This window comes from Protomyctophum parallelum (genome assembly GCF_964188405.1).
Source record: "Protomyctophum parallelum genome assembly, chromosome: 13".
Lineage (NCBI taxonomy): Eukaryota > Metazoa > Chordata > Actinopteri > Myctophiformes > Myctophidae > Protomyctophum > Protomyctophum parallelum.
This window is the reverse complement of record NC_139708.1, coordinates 40,270,403-40,292,860: the sequence shown is the minus strand read 5'-3', so window position 1 is coordinate 40,292,860 and position 22,458 is coordinate 40,270,403. Positions and strand designations below refer to the sequence as shown.

General features: G+C 42.3%; 3 protein-coding genes across 3 annotated transcripts; all 3 read right to left on the bottom strand.

Moving 5' to 3' along the window:
- Nucleotides 1–4,830: 4,830 nt before the first annotated feature.
- LOC310869957 (histone H1-like) lies at nt 4,831–5,454 on the bottom strand (the record flags this gene model as incomplete). The annotated part of the gene is made up of 1 exon (XM_083780953.1): nt 4,831–5,454. One exon carries the CDS (start codon nt 5,452–5,454, stop codon nt 4,831–4,833), a length of 624 nt encoding a protein of 207 aa, XP_083637079.1.
- A 7,102-nt stretch (nt 5,455–12,556) lies between these two features.
- LOC310869982 (histone H2B-like) lies at nt 12,557–12,931 on the bottom strand (the record flags this gene model as incomplete). The annotated part of the gene is made up of 1 exon (XM_083780982.1): nt 12,557–12,931. One exon carries the CDS (start codon nt 12,929–12,931, stop codon nt 12,557–12,559), a length of 375 nt encoding a protein of 124 aa, XP_083637108.1.
- A 3,337-nt stretch (nt 12,932–16,268) lies between these two features.
- Nucleotides 16,269–20,557, bottom strand: LOC310869963 (ADP-ribosylation factor-like protein 11). The gene is made up of 6 exons (XM_083780960.1): nt 20,467–20,557; nt 19,780–19,881; nt 19,199–19,264; nt 18,856–18,971; nt 17,255–17,432; nt 16,269–16,498 (listed from the first exon to the last, which is right to left on the bottom strand). Exons 2-6 carry the CDS (start codon nt 19,822–19,824, stop codon nt 16,370–16,372), a joined length of 534 nt encoding a protein of 177 aa, XP_083637086.1. The 5' UTR covers nt 19,825–19,881; nt 20,467–20,557; the 3' UTR covers nt 16,269–16,369.
- Between the last annotated feature and the right edge of the window lie 1,901 nt (nt 20,558–22,458).

Below are 22,458 nucleotides of genomic sequence, written 5' to 3'. Positions count from 1 at the left end.
GCAGACCGGTATCACTCCTTTCATTTATTTCTAAAACCATTGAACGTGTTGTCTCCAACCAGCTCTCTCTCCATCTCTCACAGAACAACCTGCTGGATCCCAACCAGTCCGGATTCAAGAAGGCCCACTCCACAGAAACTGCCCTGCTGGCAGTCACAGAAGCATTACATGCTGCCCAAGCTGCTTCCCACTCTGCAGTACTGATTCTCCTAGACCTATCGGCAGCATTCGACACAGTGAACCACCAGCTGCTCCTAGACACCCTAGCGGATCTAGGCATCGGTGGAACGGCACTAAAGTGGTTCTCCTCCTACCTCACCGACCGGACCTACCAGGTTTCCTGGAAAGGTCTGTTATCATCCCCCCGAACCCTCCAAACTGGGGTCCCACAGGGATCTGTACTTGGTCCCCTCCTTTTCTCACTGTACACTAAATCCCTTGGCACTATCATCTCTGCTCACAATATATCCTATCACTGCTACGCCGATGACACACAACTGTTTCTATCCTTCCCCCCCCCTCTGCCATTTAGGTGGAAGAGCGCATCACTGCATGCCTGGCTGACATCTCACAGTGGATGTCCTCCAACCACCTCAAACTGAACCCAGACAAGACTGAGCTTCTTCCCAGCTAAGTCCTGCCCTATGCGGGAGCTAACTATTTCCGTAGACAACGCCCTGGTAACGTCTGTCCCAACAGCCAGGAATCTTGGTGTTGTCCTGGACAGTCAGCTCTCGTTCAAAGCTCACATCACAGCTGTCACTCGATCCTGTAGGTTCACACTCTATAACATACGACGAATTAGACCGTTCCTCACCCAGGAATCAGCCCAGCTCCTAATCCAGACAACAGTCTTGTCAAAACTCGACTATTGTAACTCCCTCCTTACTGGCCTACCAGCATGTGCATCCAAAATGCTGCAGCTCGCTTGGTCTTCAACCAGCCAAAATTCTCACATGTCTTCCCCCTGCTCCGCTCCCTCCACTGGCTCCCGGTCGCTGCCCGCACAGAATACAAAACTCTGATGCTGGCATTCAAAGCAACCAAAGGTATGGCTCCCCCATATCTTGCAAGTATGATTGAACCCTACAAACCCTCCCGCGCACTCAGATCAGCCAACGCAGGGAAGCTGGAAGTACCCTCACTAAAAACGCCGGGACATCGCTCCACACGTCCCAAACTCTTCTCCCTTCTGGCCAAAACTGTGGAATGCACTTCCCATTGCAGTCAGAACTGCAGCATCACTCCCAATCTTCCGCCGTAGTCTGAAAACCCACCTTTTCAGACTCCATCATGGCCCATAGCACTTAACCCCCTTAGATAGCATTTCTGTAGACTTAGATAGCATTTGATACAGACTTATAGCATGTTATGTAGACAGCACTATAATTGCATTGTATATAGTCATAGCACGCCATAGTACTTATGTATAGCATAGTAGTATATATGTATAGTTTATATGTATAGTTTAATTATATAGATATTCCACTGTTACTTTTTAGCTTACGCATGTTTCATGATAAATGCTTTTATGTGATGTATTCCCATGCTTTTTGTTCTTGCTTAATGTAAATCGCTCTGGATTAAGAGCGTCTGCTAAATTGTAAATTGTGTGTGTGTGTTTGTGTGTGTTAAAATGGAGGAACAAAGAGAAAAAGCACCTGACGAAGCTCACGGCGAAACGCGTCGTGCTAATAAATAAGTTGATGCAGTAAGTTGTCCGTTTCTGTTCCCTGGAGTGTGCACTCCCTTCCTTGGAAGGTTTTTTCTCTTTTTTGATGTCTATGCCTGCTAACTAGACTTGCACCTCCTACGGGTCTTTTTGGATGTGCATTAGTCCCTTTTTTGTCTCATATATACTGTACACACACACACACACACACACACACACACACACACACACACACGCTAAAGTTAAATAACTCAGAAACTACAAAACATTTCAAAGTAAAAACTTCCAGCAAGTTTTTGATGTGCCATAGAGCTGCCCCATTACAAATGTCTCAAATTTGAAATAACTATTTCTAAAACTATGAAACATTTAAAAGATTCCTTTTCAGGCAAACATGTCCACCGTAAGATGAAGCTAAATAGGTTTGAATGGGGTTTCTATAGGTGTAATTATGTAGGACTAGTAGCATGCCAAAGTTTGTGCTATTGTCATTGAGAATGCATTGGGCGTTTAAGTTAAATAACTAAAAAACATTTCAAAGTAAAAGTTCCAGCATGTGTGCCCACATTAAACTGAATTATAAAAACTGTGAATGGAGTTTCTAGGGGAAAGTGATTTTTTGTGACATGTGTTTCTGCATAATGTTGCATGGTTCTGCCTGATATATTGCTAAATATATCTCCCGCTAAAATATAGACTAATTAATAGTCTATTTGCTACTAATCCGAGATGATATTTCTATGATCCATGGCCCTGACCAGTCTGTAACACACAGAGCAATTATAATTTGCAAACTTGGAGCATTATGTGATGTATACAGTCACATTCCAACTCAATTTATACCAAACCATAGTCCCAAATTGAATCAATTGATAAAATGCTTGAAAGTGGGTGTTAATTTAATCTGCATATACAATTTATGCAAAGTTACATATATACACATATAAGTTACAATACAAACATATATCAAGGCATTTCAAAGCTGTTTTTTCCTTCTTTTTTTTACAAGGTTATGGTGTCAGTTTCTTTTTTTTTAGTTCTCCAGGGTCTACTGTCCAGTCTACTCTGCAACATCCCAGCTGTGACTCCAGACCATCAGAACACAGCACAAATAAAAGGGAGTCAAAACTCTGGTGTCTGGTCTTGTCAGGAAGCAGCTTTTGTTTGTCTGAACTTCAGAGCGGATAAATACCTCTTCAGACATGATCCGAGTCTCGGATTGGCAATGTTGTAGCCCAGAATGACAGGAGTGTAGGTGACAGTGATTGTCAGGTTGCCCACGTGTTTGGCCATATCTATCACTGCTTCTCGGTCCATATGTGGGTCTGTGGGTAGTGTGAACTGGATTCTTTACATTGTGGTCTTGTAGTTGTGCAGGAATGAGATGTGTTCAGCTCTCAGGTCCTCCTCTATGTCTCTGATTGTGTGTGAAAGGGTTGATATCTTGATATATGTGGGGGGGGGGGGATCTGGGAGGGGGGGGGGGGGTCGGGGGAGCGAGCCCCGCAAAAGTGTCCTCCTTTCTGAGGTCTTGCAGGTGGCCACCCTAGCAGTAGGACTGCTGGGAACCAGCAAAGTACTGTTTATGCACTGTAACAAGAGTCTGAGGTAGGAGTTAACTTATATGTTTTTTAATAGCAACCAGAGATTCATGTACATAATGGAGTTTATTGCATTCACCCAGCATGGGTTATGACTAAACCTACATTGTTTTGTGATGTGTAAATAATATGATTTTCTGTATTATATTGTAGAGTGCTAGACAGACCCAGACCCTGGTCAGCCCATGCTCCTGCCGTTTGGGTGTACATGCCTCGGGCCTATAGGTAGGAAGATGGGCTTGCCAGTATATTGTATGTATTGTTTGTAATGATGATGGTGCTCAAGGAGTAATTATATTTTTGTATATTGTAGGCTGACACTGGTGACGCACGGGATCGTGGTCAGCAGGCAGCCGCTGCTCTTTTCCTCTTGTTTATTTTATTGATAGTTCATAGTTGCTACTCAAGTGCCTCACCTTAGGTCCAGTGTATATTCAGAGTCAGAGCCGTGTACCTTCACAAGGATGGCCGTACTGTTCCCTCCCCCCCCCCCCTTTCTAAGTGTGCAGTGTTTTAACAAAGTGTAATTTCATTAGTGTGTGCGCATATTAAGTCGCAGTTGATTTTAACCTTTTGCAGTGTTCTACTAGTTTTATCAGTGTGCTGTGTCCTCATTATTATTAAAGTCTTATTGTCCCCGGTCGATGAAAGTGTTGGTACACAACCAGTCTCCTTGATAAACATTATGCTGATATTTAAATAAAGTGTTCAATGGTTGTACACACAAAAGCCTCTGTCTGTCTTGTTAACCTGAGTTTGGTCACCACAGTAACAGTAAATGTATAGTTGGTTCAGGGTCTCTCCCTTAGAGTATATATATTTATAGAGAAGGCACCCAGAGGAAATCTTGAGGCGAAATGGACATAGTGGCCGAATGAAGGTATTGCAGCCTGGCCCCAAACACATGAACGCGCTGTCCGTTGACTATCATTGTACACGTTCACGACGGACGACGCTCGTGCGTGTTCAACGGCAGCGCGTTCATGTGTTTGGGGCCACTCACCATTGCAATCCGTCCCAGAATGCACTCTGTTCCTACCAGGAAGGAGGAGTGAATCCGCCTCATGCACTTTTGAGCAACTCAATGCAAGTGGATGGGAGGAGAACTCGGGTGTCTTCTCTATAGATATATATACTCTATGGTCTCTCCCCTTAAAGAGAGTGGCGGAGTCAAATTGATTTATCCCAAAGTATTATCAGTGTCCATCTGGTCACATATATATGAAGTTACTATGCCTTCTGCTTCTGTTGACAAAGAAAAGTTGCGCTCTACGTTGCGCGGTAACTAAACTTGTTTTGTTCCTAGCAATTAATGACTGTTCGATAATATAACTATTAAGACTCAATGTGAAGGGACTCAATTAATTCGTTAATTGAGAACAATTACTTCCATATTAACTAGTTGAGCAATTAAAACAACCTCATATTGTAGATGTGTAATAATACATGATTGTCATTACAGGATACTATATTGAGGAATTCTCTTTACATGAAGTTGTGGGTGGCTCTCAAAAGAGCCTTTGTAGGTTAAAACATGCTGTTGTGTTGTGTGTATGTTTACTTCTTCTTGGCGGCTGCCTTCTTGGGTTTAGCCGCCTTGGGCTTTGCTACCTTCTTTGCTGGTGCTTTCTTGGCGGCAGCTGGCTTCTTCACCTTCTTGGGACTCTTGGTCGCCTTCTTGGGGCTCTTAGCTACGGCTTTCTTTGCAGAGGCTAGCTTCTTCGCCTTCTTGGGGGATTTCTTAGCGGCTGCAGGCTTCTTGGCTGCAACCTTCTTGGGGGATTTCTTAGCTGCGGCGGGTTTCTTGGCTGCCGGCTTCTTTGGTTTGGCTGCCTTCTTAGCGGGTTTCTTTGCCTTCACTTCAGTCTTCTTGTTGAGCTTGAAGGATCCAGCAGCACCGGTACCCTTGGTCTGGAGCAGGGTACCCTTTGCTACCAGGCTCTTCACAGCAGCCTTGACGCGGCTGTTCTTCTTCTCCACGTCGTAGCCACCGGCGGCCAGAGCCTTCTTGAGTGCGGCCAGAGACACACCGCTCCTCTCCTTGGAAGTGGTCACAGCCTTGACGATGAGGTCCTGGGCGCTGGGACCCCTGGGACCGACCTTCTTTGGTTTGGCGGCGGCCTTCTTCTTGGCTGCTTTAGCCCGGGAGGCGGCAACTGGAGCTGGGGCGACTTCTGCCATTCTCTTGAGTCTTTTAGTTTCGTATTTCAGTTGCACTGAAGTAAACTCTGAGTAGAGAGTGATGATGAAGCAGAGCAGAAGGGGGTGGAACTTAAAGGATGTGTGAGAACCATGTAGACTCAACCCACTAGGTCAGTGCTGTGTGCTGAAGAATAGTGGAACACTTGTGTTTTCTCTACAACTAAAAACCAAATAAAACACAGACAAATTTAAGTATTAAAGTAAAACAACAAATGGAGCAGATAGCAGACTAGTTTCGCATCATAATTAAATCATGTGGATCCCTGAGGCCTCCTGCGTTTTTGTTTGAGACGTTTAAAACCTCACATATACACAGCTACATGGAGAGTTGTTCATCAACTTTCCTGTCATTTGGCTTTTAAAATAGTTGCACATATAATAACCCGAGCAATATTCACTGCACAGCAAGGTGAGATGTCTAGCAATGTTATAAAAGTAAAATAAGTCATCTGTGTCAATGTGTTTGTTTTAAAAATCAAAACCTTTCAGTGCCTGCAAACACAACAATGGACCTGTGACATGGTGACTTATGAGAGGACACTTGTGGTCATTTATTTTGCTCTGTTAAAGTTGATAGATAATTTCTATCTGTTTATATTTTATGTTTGATTGATCATTTCCTTTGACCTTTTGACCCTTTTAATCTGGTTGCCCCTGTGACTTCACGCTGTCTTTTGGCGCTTAGTTAGTGTTGTACAGTCTCTGTCTCCCTACATGAATTTGACCTCGCATGGCTATCTTATCAGCCGGGTGCCATAGCAACCGGGCCGGCACCCCCTTCCCTGACAAATTTATCCTTTGAGGCCTAGATAGACTTCTGTGTTTTGTAATTTTCCATTTCAGTGCCCGATACTCCTCGGTCGTGCCACGTCGCTTTGTACGATCCTCCATTTTGTTTTGTAAAAGTATATATACCGGATTCCATTTTGGGAGACGGTAGAGCGAAACCAACCATTCTAGCCCTCGGGCTCTGTATTTGATTATCATGCTGTGTTTTGTGAATCCTGTTCTGTTCGCTCTGAAATGATAATATAAAACGACTAAAAACCTCGCTCTGATATGGACGTCTCTTTTGGGGTAAAATAAGGTAATATTTTGGTTATGGGGTAATCCTTCCTGTTCATATTGGCTATTTACTTAAAGTATGTTGGTAAAAGCTAAAGTTAAGTATAAGTATTGTAATGGGATTACTCCTAAAAGTAAATGTATTGTGAGCCTTCCGGAGCATTTTGGTTCTGTTCCGGAGCAGCTCGCAGCTTCTAGCCTTTTGCGAAACGAAGCTATTATCTTTAGATTCAGTTACAGGGGCTTACAGTCCCCCCTGTCTTTTTTTATCATGATGGGATAAAATACCCATCAACTTGGTCCCGTTCGAGTCTCCTTTGAAGTGCGTAAGTCTAATTTATTTACAATTAGCTGTTACCGAAAAGGCAAAGAATCAGAGAAGTTCTGTTTTCCTTTTTCCCCCAACGGAGAGCTCCGCTGATTTATCTTCAGAGCGGGTTTGTTTTAAGTCGTCATTATCGATTCAGGAACACGGATTATCCTTTTGGACACTACCAGCTATGGGGTTCGTGAATGCCTTCACGAACTGGACCCGTGGACCGCGTCCATATAGGTCTGCACCAGACATCTGCGCTATTCTTGAGTTAAGTAATCTATTTGTTTTTGTGTTTAAACTGTTGTTATTGTTTAAAAGAAGTAGGACAGCTTCAGCGTTTATCTTATTTCTTTGAAAAATAATTATTCAGTGATTTGTGTGTGTCATTAGGGGGGGGAGGCGTGGGGGGGGACTGTTCCTGTAAACGCATGGAGCGATTTCTTCCTATCTCACTCTCTCCCTGCCTGTGTGAAAAAGTTTCCTGTCAGTGTGTGTGTGTGTGGGAGCTATTTCTCCCTATCTCTCTCTCTGTGAAAAAATTTCCTGTTTGGAGCCTGTGTGTGTGTGTGGGTGTGTGTGTGTGGGGGAGGGGGGGGGGAGCTCTCTGTTCCTCCGTGTGAAACATGTCTTTCTCTGTCTTAAATAGATTATACTGTCATTATTAATATGTTCTTCGTTATCCAATTGTGTAATTTGCTTTATGCCAACTGTATATTTCTTTTTGTGTGGTAGAAAGAATATCTATGCCTTTTTCGACGTGCGTGGGTCATTATCGCGAGTGATTTACCGCTGCGTGGGAGGGGGTCCTATAGATATTAACCTCTTGGGGTTTTTCTTTACCTCGGCCGGGGTGTATGAGGATACCAAGAGGGGTTCTTTTTATACCAAAAAGGAGTGTGTGTGTGTGTGTGTATCCACCCCAGTGTGTGTGTAACGCAGCTGGGTCTCATACGAGTTTTCCAGATTGAACGTTTGGTCTGTGTTTATCCTATATGTGTGTGCATGCGTGCGGGGGGGCTCCCTCCCTCCCACCCATTTCAATGTGCTCGTAGCAGAGTGCAACGCCATCTTGTTTCATCACTTTAGTAGTTTTTAGGTAAAGCTAAAAATCCTGACTTTTAGTCAGGGAGCCAAAGAGTACATTTTCCATATTTCCAAATTATAGTCAGGGAGCCTGAACCCAAATTTTAATTTTGGTATTTTTACAGTTTTTACTGCATTTCATACATTTTTGATGGCCTTAGTACAAATTTCTCTTTATCCTATTTCAACAGATAACCCCTCCATCTCCTTCATGTATGTTTGGGCCTGTTTTGGGTCTCTCTCTGTGTATGTGCGTGCTGGGTTTTCTGCGTGCATGTTTCTGTCTGTGTGAACGTTGGCTGTGGTGTCTCAGTACATTGTTTTATTTTACTAAGTTACAGGAAGTAGGAGAGCACATAGCTAGGAGGCCGCGCCACCTACATAGCGTTTATCCTATTTCGTTGTAATTTTTTTTATTTATTTATCACTAAATTAGTTATACATTTATTATCATTTTGGCATTCCCTTTTTGCCACACATAGTATCATAATAATCTCTGTGTTTCCTGAGCCTTTTGCGATGTTGTACACGTCGGAGGAAGGCTGGGTAGACTTTTCGGGTGTCTCTTCGCCATTTTTCTAGTATATGCAACAATTTAGATTTAATACAGTGTACCACTAGTTTCTTCAGTTGATTAGTGTGCCAACCTCTGGAGCGGACGTGACTGCCGCTATTTGTTGCTAGGTGATTTGTCTGTGTGCGGCAGTAGTCAAGCCGGAGAGCACATAGCGAGTCATCGTAATGTTTAGGAGTACCATGAACGTCTCTTGAACATAACATGTATAGTTTAGGATTCAACGGTCGCAGACCTCTCTATCTAACTCCATCTCTCTCTCTTATCCTAATCTTATAAATCACGAGACTTGATCGAAGTAGAAGACAGACGCGTGTTTGGTGGGTACCATAGATCTCGTAGAGGGGTCTACCGACAAATAATGATCTAGCTATCACTCTCTCTCTCTGTGACTACAAGAAGAAATCTCTCTCTAACTCTCTGTACCATGTGCGATGATGCCCGTTAGTGGCCCACATGTCTGTCGAAGTTGAAAATCTGAAATATACATACTTTTCCCCTCTATCTAGATCTCTATTTGATACATGTTATTTTTGTTTAGAACCAGTTTTGTTCATTTATTATTCTCCTGCCACTCGCCTGATAATAAACTGTGATATACGTATATTAAGATCAACACCTGTTGTTCTAAAGATGCTCTCCCTCCATAAAAGTTCAGTGATATATGTGGCAGGTTAAGAGTGAGGTGAATAGATATATAATGTGGTTTTTCATGTCATTCACCAGTTTGTTCTTTGTTTTTTTCTGTTTATCTATACAGAAACGGACTGCTGCAGTGGGGAGTCGCGGTCGGGAGGACAAGCGGAGAATTTCAAAGCCCACAACTAGGAGGGAGAGTTCTCTCTGCGTCAAGTCTCTGAAAATTGTTTGTGGTTGATTGTGGACTTCGAAATTCCATTCTTGTATACAAGGTTTGACACCCGACCCGACCCCCCAGCGCAGATCCGTCTAAATTCACTGGTTAGGCCCAACCCCAGAACAGTCTAACTAGTTGCCCATAGATTTCCCATTTGGAACCAATTTATTAAATTTTTTGTTTTCATGTTTATGTAGTTTATGTTGAGGTTGTTATTTTTTTCCTTTCCTGTGCTAATGTACGCTTTCCAAGCTACGTTTAATCACCTCCAATTGTATTACATTATTGTTGATTTCATTTGATTTTATAAAAAGGTTTTAGTCATTTCATATTTCCCCTAAATTGTCAATATAGGAACATTTCCTTCTACATTTTATTATTTTGGTTTTTATCATCATGAGTTCGATTTGGACTAGGCATTAATTCACCCCAGAATCACTTGATTCTATATCTGACCTGTATATGGTACTTAAGGGACTCCCAAAGACATTGTTGCGACATCGCGCTGGAGCGCATGCAGAATACCCCGTTTCCCCTCTCCAAGCTTTTGAACCTTGTCTGTTTGCAGAGATCGAGTGTATCTGTGAACCTGTCATTAGGGGGGGAAGGGGCGAAGAATCGGCTCCGACAAACGAGCCAAAAGAACTCTCGCAGATTCAGTTCTGACAACGAACTGATGACGAGCCAAAAGAAGAACTGCTCTAAAAATGAACATTCATGTGGTCAAATGACACATCTCGCCGGCCAGGTAGGCTGCAACGGTTTGCTGGGGTGGTTGCCACTCCCGAAGATATCACCATCGTCATCATCAAGAAAGAAAAGCCATTCTTTCTCTTTCCCAAAGTACCATCTAATTAAGGATTTTATGCCTAGTAAAGTTGAAATCATTGTGTTTTTTATTTTTCATGTTCCTGATCCATAGTATAAAGTAAAGTTTCCCCTGAGGTTTTGATTTTGTCAAAGGTCATATGATCATTCGCGCATAAAATGCGATGGGTTTGATAGATAATTTCTATCTGTTTATATTTTATGTTTGATTGATCATTTCCTTTGACCTTTTGACCCTTTTAATCTGGTTGCCCCTGTGACTTCACGCTGTCTTTTGGCGCTTAGTTAGTGTTGTACAGTCTCTGTCTCCCTACATGAATTTGACCTCGCATGGCTATCTTATCAGCCGGGTGCCATAGCAACCGGGCCGGCACCCCCTTCCCTGACAAATTTATCCTTTGAGGCCTAGATAGACTTCTGTGTTTTGTAATTTTCCATTTCAGTGCCCGATACTCCTCGGTCGTGCCACGTCGCTTTGTACGATCCTCCATTTTGTTTTGTAAAAGTATATATACCGGATTCCATTTTGGGAGACGGTAGAGCGAAACCAACCATTCTAGCCCTCGGGCTCTGTATTTGATTATCATGCTGTGTTTTGTGAATCCTGTTCTGTTCGCTCTGAAATGATAATATAAAACGACTAAAAACCACACTCTGAAATGGACGTCTCTCCTTGGGGTAAAATAAGGTAATATTTTGGGTATGGGGTAATCCTTCCTGTTCATATTGGCTATTTACTTAAAGTATTTTGGTAAAAGCTAAAGTTAAGTATAAGTATTGTAATGGGATTACTCCTAAAAGTAAATGTATTGTGAGCCTTCCGGAGCATTTTGGTTCTGTTCCGGAGCAGCTCGCAGCTTCTAGCCTTTTGCGAAACGAAGCTATTATCTTTAGATTCAGTTACAGGGGCTTACAGTCCCCCCTGTCTTTTTTTATCATGATGGGATAAAATACCCATCAAAAGTGTTGTCTTGTTATTCATTGTAAGAAATCTGACATGTTTCAGTTCATTTCACATGTAATTTCAGTCTATATTTATTCAAGAATGGCCAATTGAGAACAATCTTCACTTTTTCAATGTAGATGGGCCTGCATAGGTAAAATACACAAGACACAATTTACAAAGGGATCTGTGGCACACTTATCCTCAGATTGCATGATGTTTGTATTGGTCAAAGGAAATAGTATTTTGTGGGTGTAGATGACTTTTTACTAGTAGAACCAAATTGGCAGTATTAGGCAGCCTTCAAATGCATTGTATGACACTTGAGTGACAATTTAAGGCCTACACATGCTGTTTATCCACACAGCATAAACAAGTGATTATCAAAGTGCCAACTGGGTCTCCCCATGCTAAATAAGGTAATATATCAACATTTTAAGCAATGTGTCCCACTGAGCAATAGCCGGCTATTAGACGTGCGTCTAAAAATGGGATAAAAAACGTCTAAAAATGAAAGTTTTTTTAGACGTCTATCCTTAGATTAGACGTTGATTAGACGTCTATATATAGACGTCTAATCAACCGCTAATCAACGCCTAATCTAAGAATAGACGTCTAAAAAACTCATTTTTAGACGTTTTTTATCCCGTTTTTAGACGGCCCTTTAGACGAATATTAGACCAAATGCTCAGTGGGGTTATACTTTGGTTATTCGACCTGAAAAATGCATCAGTGTCAGAATCTTACAAAGTCTACTATATACGTAAAATAATGAACGTCTCATACACATAAAGATGGACAATTGGACAGGTCTACGGTTTTTACATGATACGGTCAAGACAAAATTGATTAACTAAACTGGTTTAGTGGGCAAGCTCTGAAATAGTTGGTCACTTGCTATAGTATCTGGATGAATACCGGATGACTCGCCCCGGTGCTTGCCCGTTTTTCATCCCGGAATTGTCACCAGTGAGGGGGATAACTTTGTAATATGCTATTGGCTGTTTGTATTCTTTTTGGAAAAATATAAAAAGATACTCCTGTAGAAAGGCTATATTATTTTACTTATATTGACCCTATAAACAATTTAGTATTATTTAGTATATGTAAGGGTTTGCACACTCGTCAGATAATCCCCACATAGCCTACAACAACTTCTGTGAACAGACTTCAATGTAGTAGATTTTCATAAATTATATTTGTACTTAGGCTGTCTGCTGTCATGAAAGTTTATAGTTAGAGAAATTCAAAGTCCAGCCGTCTGCTGTCCAGCCTCTCCCACCCCTCACTGGGGAAAATTCTGGGAGGAAAACAGAAACGGGGCGAGTCATCTTGTTACCATCTGGATAAACTCTTTGTTGGAAAAGATGGGTGGCCCTTAAAAGGACTGTTGTGTTGTAGAGCAGACAGAACAGTTTACTTGGAGCTGGTGTACTTGGTCACAGCCTTGGTGCCCTCAGACACGGCGTGCTTGGCCAGCTCACCGGGGAGCAGCAGGCGGACGGCGGTCTGAATCTCCCTGGATGAGATGGTGGCGCGCTTGTTGTAGTGAGCCAATTTGCAGGCTTCACCGGCGATGCGCTCAAAGATGTCGTTGACGAAGGAGTTCATGATGCCCATGGCCTTGGAAGAGATACCGGTGTCAGGGTGAACCTGCTTCAGGACCTTGTACACGTAGATGGCGTAGCTCTCCTTCCTGGACTTTCTGCGCTTCTTGCCACCCTTTGCTGCGGTCTTGGTGACGGCTTTCTTGGAGCCCTTCTTGGGCGCTGGCTTGGCAACTTCAGGCATGGTTTGTATTGAAGAAGAATAAGTGGTTATCCGAGGCGTTGCACCAGTATTTATAGCAAGCCAATGCAAATGAAATGTGCTACTCCCCGCACATGATTGGCTTCAGCTGCCGCTGCTTAATGTGACCCACAGAGGGAGGGTCTCCCACTGTCTTTGTTTATGCATAATGTTCTCCCGCCTGCCTGATGCTAAAATATAGACTGTGCTAGTAATCTAGTAGTCAATAGTTGCACTCAGACGCTTTACTATTAACCTGAGGTGATATTTCTGACCAGTTTGTACCAATGTACCACAGATTTCATAGATGCTAATCATAGGTGGGATGATTGAGGTCTCTAGACACTGAATTCGATCACAAACTTGAAGCTGTGTGTAATTATGTGACATGAATTAAATGGGTAATATTATATAGACCGTATGGTATATTCCAAACTGCATCAGGGAGTATGCATAGTTAATTACGCTGACAAGTTGGTGTGAATTCAAACTGTTCTGGTCTAGTAATATTTTTGAGTGGTGCAACCACTCCTACAACCAGCAATGTCCGTGTAACCCACCCGCCTATGTGGCCATGAGCACGATATATGACTATAGGGTACCAGTAGGGGGCGCCAGAAACAGAGAGAGGGATAGTGCTGCAATGTTGCCTGCTAATGAGAGAGAGAGGTGTGGGGGGGAGCTGCACCACTCAGTTCACACGGGTGTGATTTTTATTTAACCTCTCGCATCACGCAGCTGGTTTCTTTGAACCCTTTAAGAGCATTATTATGCCATGCTTGTATCTATTGATTAAACTGAAATGTCTGTGCTACTGTTCAACCAACAGAGGGCACTATTGACCAGGAAGAGACATGCCACAGATGGGACGGGTCATTTCTCATGTTCTGTTGACACTAGAAGCACATAAGGTCAGATGTCTAGTAAAGAGCTATTTAACACTAATTTTAACTAACTATCCATCCAATTAACTGACAATTGAATAACCCTCCACGCTTGAATAAAGGTGAAACATGTAGGCCTATATGAACCAATACATCAGGCTCTTAACTTAAAGTAGTTTCCCTAAAACATTGTTGCAAAATAAATTATCTACAATCAAAATGTAGTCTATAGTATCAACGCTTACCAACAATAAGACTAACCGCTCCTATCCAGCAGAATAACAAACGCTCCAACTGATATCGAGGTTGTTTATTTCCCCAAGACAACGTGAAAAACTGCAACACAAAACATAACAATATTCTTTTAAACACAATGAAATATGAATGTCCTTGTTGTCAGTCAATCATGATGTCCGTATATAAACAAACACAATGAGATGTACACAAACAATTAAACGATCGACAGAATTACAACACTGTTTACAAACACAGAAAACACCAACATGTAACATACCGTGTGCGCCTTCTGCAGATTATTTTAGGAGAGCTACATTATCTTATCTTATATTCTTTATTTAAGGGCACTATTTAGACGTGGGAAGATCTCCTTGCACCACGGAAACGCAGCTTGTTCTGACTGAGTTCAGCTCACACAGGTGCAATCAATGCCTCACTCTAATCCAGGGGGGCAGTCAGACAGATATTTTGTGAAGCCTGAAACTCCTGAAAGTTCATATAATGGCCTGTTGTGGTCGCTGTCACTGGACCCAAAAAACCCCATAGCCCCATAGAAGTCCATGTATTTGGGCCCAACTTCACCTAGACTGTATTACCTTAATAAACATGGTCATGAATACTTTCTGCTTCCAGTCACTAGTTTAAAGTCTCATTTCTAATGTCATAATATTCTTTTTGGAGAATTATGGTCCCATTTATAAAATAAATGACCATAAAGTCGCGTATGTTCTGAGGGGCATGGCTACCGTTACAGTCTATGATCGGGATTCCCCTCCCACTCGAGTCAAAATAAAAACCAACGGAGAAGAAGGGGGGAAGTCCCGCCTCGTTGTCTGGGCAGCCAATGGCCAGCTGGGCCCAAACGGAGCCAGCCAATGGCCAGCTGGGCCCAAACGGATCTAGAAAGATGGCGACTTACAGTGCAGGAATAACAGGCTTCATTTTACGTCCATGTTAGACCCGGAGAACGCTTTGTCCATATTTTTTACAGTCTATGCTCTAATCACAGGGCTCTGCTCCTGCATGCCCTTCTAGGTCATAATGAACAGCAATAAAGGACCAGGCACCACACAGCATGCAAATGTACCTAAATAAACATACATATAATGTTCACATCATTTTCAGAAAGGTAAGCAATAAAATAGAATATTACAAAATACCCATTGCTGGGACAGCTGCAAAGACAATGTACAGAAAAATTTGGTATATTCAACCAGACTAACCTACCTGTCCCATTCTAAACACCCAGTGTTACTATGGTACAGCAATCCTAAAAAACCTGCTTGTCTGACACGCACACACAAACACACATGCACACAATGGGGGGGGGGGGGGGGGTATTATGTATTATGGCAAGCTGACCCAGATACTATGGCAGTGATGTTGATGCACAGCGCCCGAGGCCATTCTACCATTATGTCTAGGGCTTTGACCTGTGCTCAGGGGGGCAGTCAGGCAGATATTTTGTGAAGCCACTAAGGAAATCGAAGTTCATATAATGGCCTGTTGTGGCGCTGTCATTGGGCCCAAAAAAACCCATAGCCCCATAGTAGTCCATGTATTTGGGCCCAACTTCACCTAGACTGTATTACCTTAATAAACATGGTCATGAATACTTTCTGCTTCCAGTCACTAGTTTAAAGTCTCATTTCTAATGTCATAATATTCTTTTTGGAAAATTATGGTCCCATTAATAAAAAAAAATGACCATAATTGTATGTTCTGAGGGGCGTGGCTACCGTTACAGTCTATGATCGGGATTCCCCTCCCACTCAAGTCAAAATAAAAACCAACGGAGAAGAAGGGGGGGCAGTCCCGCCTCGTTGTCTGGGCCAGCCAATGGCCAGCTGGGGCCCAAACGGATCTAGAAAGATGGCGACTTACAGTGCAAGGAATTACTGGCTTCATTTTACGTCCATGTTAGACCCGGGGAACGCTTTGTCCATATTTTTTACAGTCTATGCCTGTGATTCACAAAGACCCCCAGGGGTCATTGAGGGGGTTACATTGGGGTCCCCAGCTAAAGTAGTTAAAATAGCGTAAACATCAGTTTAACCACTTTAACCCTCGATACATCAGCTATATGAAATGAGCAGATATACAAGCTTGCGACGTGTCACAGACAGTGTGACACGTTGTTAGCTTACAGATCTGCTATGTTCAATAAGAAACAACACAGCATCCGGGACTCCTGGAACAACATATTTCCAGATGGGGGACCACGGTCACATTAATAGAGTTTATAAGAACCACTGAGTTTCACCATGGAATGCTCCTCTTCCTCAGCTCTTCTTGATGAGCCATGGAATGCTCCTCTTCCTCAGCTCTTCTTGATGAGCCTGTGGACGGACAGGAAGGCCTGCTGTAGCCCAAGACCCTGAAGGGCGCTGCAGGCTTGGATCTCCCAGGCTCGGTCCAGATAGCTGGGCAGGTCCAGGTGCTTCGACACCTCGCACACACACACACACACACATCAAAACATGGCTGCCGTTAGTGTTCTGTTATAGAGCACCGAAGTCTGACGTCACTTTCAGTAGAGGGCGTCAGTCCCCAGGTTCATGTATTTGTTTAGTTGCATTGAAATCACCATAGGAGGAGTTTTAGATTGATTCATATAAGAACTGTGTTTGAAAAATAAACATGTCATCCCGGCCGCTTCACTCACATGGATATGAAGAATCAACTGACTGAGAGAAAACGCTAATGTTACTGCTGCTGAATTAGTTAGATTTTCGCTAGAAGCAGACTGTATCATATATGAGTGACTGACTGTTGCAAACGATACAGAGACACCTCCCTGACAATAACGCCGAGACAGCTTGTTTATTTTTGGACCACAACGCTTATAGTAGACGATATTAAGATCACCCCATGTTATTCTCCATAGAGAAACTACTTCCGTGAACCAGGGGAATCGTCGGGATGAGCGAGTTACGTCAGGACTTCGGTGCTCTATACACCGAGTTGTTTCTGGGCTTGATCTTTTATGTGATATAGCTTCTCATCTTTGAAGTATTGAGAATTTAATTTATATTAAATTTAAATTATATAAAGGATTTAAAAGTCCACTCCAATAACAGGGCCTCCGAAGAGTACTGGATAGACATTTGTCTATGTCCACAGGTATAGTATTGTACACAACTGAATTATACACATCAAAATGTTCACAGAAATCTCCTGAATGCTAAGATGTACTTAATTCTACCTCTTGTATGCTCATGGCGTTGGGCAGGTCCTTCTTGTTGGCCAGCACCATCAGAGGAACTCCGGTGAGGTTGTCATCGTTCAGGATTTTCATCAGAGCTCTGTGAGCTTCAGGCATCCTACCTGCATCACTGCTGTCCACCACAAACACTACAGCTTTACAGCCTTCCAAGTAGAACCTGCATGGACAAGCATCATATCGTCCTTGTACTGTATGTCCAAAACTGTTGCTTTTCAGGTTATTTCGCTCTGCGTTTCGAGCTTGCAGACTTGCTATACTTTTGTTGCTTTTGTTTGACACTTTTAAATTTGGGCATTCATTTACAACAAATAACAAAAAAGTAGGCCTAGATGGCCTAGAGGTTTCTGACAGCAGCAACACTATCAACATGTGTCTCAAGTTCAACCCAGATAGATTAATAGTGTTCAGTAACAGTGTTAAATAGCTCTATATTATGTTTGCAATCATTGCTATATACTTGTCCTGATACTGTATCGGCCCTTATTTGTCATATTGGGTCATATCGGTAGGGGCGAATATAGTCTAACCACCGATCCGACACAGGGGTAAGGGGTTGACACTATGGCAGGTAAATTAAATGTTGGGGCATGTGGATTTGCTTTCAAATTGCCCAAACTGCAAGTGCACATTTGAGTGAGGAGTCTGCTATAAACCCAACACGAGATATATAGCTAGATAGCTATAAACACAACATGAGATCACAACACTGGTATCGGTATTCGGTATCGGTATCGGCTAACACAGAAATTGTGATATCGGGATCGGATCGGGAATGAACAAAGTGTATCGGGACATGCCTATTGTTGTGACAGTGTTAAATAGCTCCATGCCAGCGATAATGTATGACGTGGCGAAGTCGAGGTGTTATCCTGAAGGGCATTATGACCTGGCTGCTTTATTAAAAAGAACAGAACAGTTTGCCGGCCACTGCTACAGAGCTGACAATGAGGTTATATCCTCCCTTCTTCTCTGGAATCCTGCCTCCAAGCAGACCAGAGGTAGAAAACTGTCGTTCCCTGATGTCATCACTAGGGACACATGCATCAGTAAGCAGCAGGAACTGAGGATGGCACCGGAAAGTCTGGCGTGGCATTGTGGAATCCATGATCTCGACCGCGGTCGAAAAATGATGACAAATTAATAAATTGACCCAAAAGTAACAACAAAATGAGGTATTCCCTTGCTTACGGTAATGATTTGAAGTGTCACGCTGGCCATCTGGCTGTCTGCCCAGCTGCAAGTGTTGATGATGTACAATACATTTTCAGGTACTGCATCATCTATTTCTCGCTTCAAATGTTATCAAAAACATTCTTGAAAGCAATGTTTATATTGTAAATAAAATGTTGTGTGTTTGTGTTTGTGTATGTGTGTGTGTGTGTGTGTGTGCGCTTACTGTGTGTGTGCTTTTTTTTGCATGGCTGTCATGTTGGATACAGCATAACATCCAAGCAGCGCAGCCAGGTTCTCTGAGGCTTTGATTAGACAGCCGTGTAATAAATTATGATATTAGTCATTGCTAGAGTGTTTGTTCATTAAATGTGTCTCTCTCTCTCTCTCTCTCTCTCTCTCTCTGGTACCTCCAGTTGGCTCTCATCCGGTCTTGTCCTCCTACATCCCAGATGGTCAGAGCTGTCTTCTTATCCACGTCCAGAGTTCCTACGTTGAACCCTATGGTAGGAGATGTGTCCACAACCTGCACGCGCACGCACGCACGCACACACGCACGCACACACACATAACAAACACACACACACACACACACACACGCGCACGCACACGTGTAATATAGCAGAAGCTTTTGATGATGTGTGTATTCGGGATTTCATTTCATTACAGCAGCTGGGTTCATTTCAGTTATGGAAATTTGACGCCATTCGCTTGTTGGGAATCAAACTCCAGCATAATCAAAGCCTTGCTCACCTTCCCGGTCAGCAGTCGGGCCAGCAAGGTAGACTTCCCAGATAAGTCTAAACCCATCAGGATGACCTGAATGCATGCACGTACATGCGCATGCGCGCAAACGCACCCATACACATGTATACAAACAGTTTGTGTTAGAAGTGTTGCATTAAAATCATGCATCTCGTATTGTAATGGTTCAAGACACAGAATTCATCATAACCATCTGAGCAGCCATCAGCATTGGTCAAAAAATAGGTTTTAATTTGTTGTTATTTAATGTCACATGTGCTTCCTCTATAAGTTGTCTTCTGATCTGTTGTAAAGCTCTCTCATTGTCTCTTTCCCTGCAAGATGTTAAAATAGCATGAAAATATCCCTACTAAAGGCCTACCAAGTCTACTATACCACCCATGACCAAAATTAGCATTATTTTAAAACAAAATGTGAGACGCCAGAGGAGTTCATAAGCGATATTAGGCCTACGATCAAATATGACATCAAGGCATTTAATAGCAACTCAAGTAATACGTTACTATACCCCGTACCCCGGTATCGCTTGTGTGGGACAAGTGCGATGGGTGTGGATCTGGTCACCCCACCTGTGGAGGATGTTTGATGGAGTGCTTAGAGATGATCAGACCCATGACGACACCGTCCTCTGTGGTGATGACACCTCTGTCCTCTCCTCTACGGTCCTTCTTCTTTAAAAGTATAGGGATGCAAATCATCGATCAATTCATCCATTGATAATTCATAACGTTATTGGTCGATTAAAAGTATAGGGATGCAAATCATCGATCAATTCATCCATTGATAATTCATAACGTTATTGGTCGATTAACCGGTCAGTTGATAAGCAACCATCTTCATTTCTCAGAAAGAATAAATAATTAAAAGTGCACTGTTTTGTCTGTTACGTCACATGCAAAAGCAAAGCAGAGACGTTTCTACACAGAAATACACAGAATCTATTTTTTTTGCCAGGTGGGTCACCAATTCCATACCATCAGTAGAGAGATTAATGAGCTTCAATTGTATAGTGTGTTCCGATTCCAAACGTGTCTGCTCATTTGCACTTGTTAATCTGGTGTCCTGTGTGTGAGTTCTCTCTCCATGGATGAAATTGCTATGCTGAGTCTGACCTAAAATGTAGTTTCTGTTTACTAATGAGCTGGAGAGACAGAGAGTCGCGTTACTGAACAAACACTCTTTAGCAACTATAGAAGAATATAGATACCGTATTTAATGTTTACTATAATTACTTTTAACAATTACCTATAACTTACCTCCTCTCTAAATAGTGTAGGTTGCTTTAATCCAGTGTAAAGTGCTGGTATTACTGTATCTTTTATTTCCTCTGTTGAACTTTAGTTCCAAATATCACCACAGCTCATCCACGAGAGAGAGAGAGGAAGGGAGGGAGAGTGAGAGAGATTGCTCTAAGCCGTACTGTGTGTGTGTGTGTGTGTGTGTGTGTGTGTGTGTGTGTGTGTGTGTGTGTGTGTGTGTGTGTGTGTGTGTGTGTGTGTGTGTGTGTGTGTGTGTGTGTGCGTGTGTGCGTGTGTGTGTGTGTGTGTTACAATAGCTTAACATTATATTTATATAATATACACTTTTTACATTTTATTATATACTTTACCCCTATTCAACTAGCTGTCTTTATTATATACTGACACATACTTTGGCAATGTAAACGCATTGTTTCTGCATGCTCAAATTCAAATACCGTACATTATTACAACATGCATGGTGTTTGAGGAAGTGGTACAGCTAACTGTCAACCTCACATTGCTATTCAGGGAATACAGCATAACAGATGGAAAACCTAACAAACAAAGATCTTGCAAGTTCACAATGAGTAGATTTTTGTACACACACACTTGAACCCTAACGTTCCTACAGTATTATTGGGCGTATATTTGGTGGAAAATAACAGATCTGCAAGCTCAGAACATGTCATATAGATCGGTGGTTCCCACACATTTGATTTTAGCTCAACACCCAGACGAGAAATTGGACGCCTGCCGGGACAGATAGCAGATCTACAAGCTCACAATGCGTCGCTTCGTGCTGAGAGCTTGTAGATTGACTATTTTGAAATTTTGAATTTTTTTTGCAATTTTGTAATTTCTTTTTTGCAATTTCTTTGCAATTTTTTTTGCATTTTTTAGCAATTTTGCAACTTTGCAATTCACCCTTTGTCAGCCTTCCCAGCTCAGCCAGGGCAAAGTGACACAACTTCTCAATTCACCCTTTGCAATTTTGCAATTTTCGCCGAAGGGCTTCGGCAATGGCACTGAAAGTATTAAAAATAAGATGTACTAAACAAAAAAATGTCTAAGGACCCCATAGGGACCCCATGGAAAATGTCTAAGGACCCCATAGAAAATGTGTCCGCAACACAAATGGGCCACAACCAAGTGTTTGGTTGGTTGTGTAAGAACAAGAGTAGGCCTAGTAACAGGCCTGGTGGACACCTCAGGTCAAATAGATGATTTACAGTGCACTGGTCATACTGGTTTGGTTTACAGTGCACTGGTCATACTGGTTTGGTTTACAGTGCACTGGTCATACTGGTTTGGTTTACAGTGCACTGGTCATACTGGTTTGGTTTACAGTGCACTGGTCATACTGGTTTGGTTGTTTACTGTCATATAGAACAGATCCACACATGGTGCTGAAGTGAACTCATCATGCAGAGTGAGAGGTGTTTGTTCAATTCAACGTGATTTAACTAAGTAAACCATACAGTAATTGGCTGGCATCCCACATGGTTTCAGGGTTTCCCCATACGATAGTGAAGTGAGAATTGAAGACTTTTTCAAACCTAAAAAAAAAATAACCATTACTGCATTAATAAGTAATGAACAAACTATACCATAAAACAAATTGTGATTATAGCTTATCTATAGCAAAGCATAATCTAAGCTCACAATGCCTTGCAATGCGAGGCACGTACACTACAAATCTCAAACTTAAGAACCTACATTAAAAATCACTTTACCGGAAATAGCTGATCTGCAAGCTCAGGATGTGTTTCAGCAATCTGCTACTTCTGCATAATGCTCGTCTATGGTGACACGGCAGGGACGCTACAGCGTGAGGTTCATGTGGTTGAACCATTAGGTAATGTTGATTATGAGAAGCGTCATGTGTTTCTGCCTCATGTGATTTCAGTGGTGGAAAAAATACTCAATTGTTTTACTTAAGTAAAAGTACCAATACTGCAATTTAGAACTACTCCTTTACAAGTAAAAGTACGGAATTGAAAATGTACT

Coding starts and splice junctions, on each gene's coding strand:
- LOC310869963 (XM_083780960.1), bottom strand. CDS start 19,824: ATGGGTCTGATCATCTCTAAGCACTCCATCAAACATCCTCCACAG. Junction 17,433..18,855: donor CGGATGAGAGCCAACTGGAG/GTACCAGAGAGA, acceptor TTGTCCATGCAG/GTTCTACTTGGAAGGCTGTA. Junction 16,499..17,254: donor ACGCCATGAGCATACAAGAG/GTAGAATTAAGT, acceptor TGTGTGTGCGAG/GTGTCGAAGCACCTGGACCT.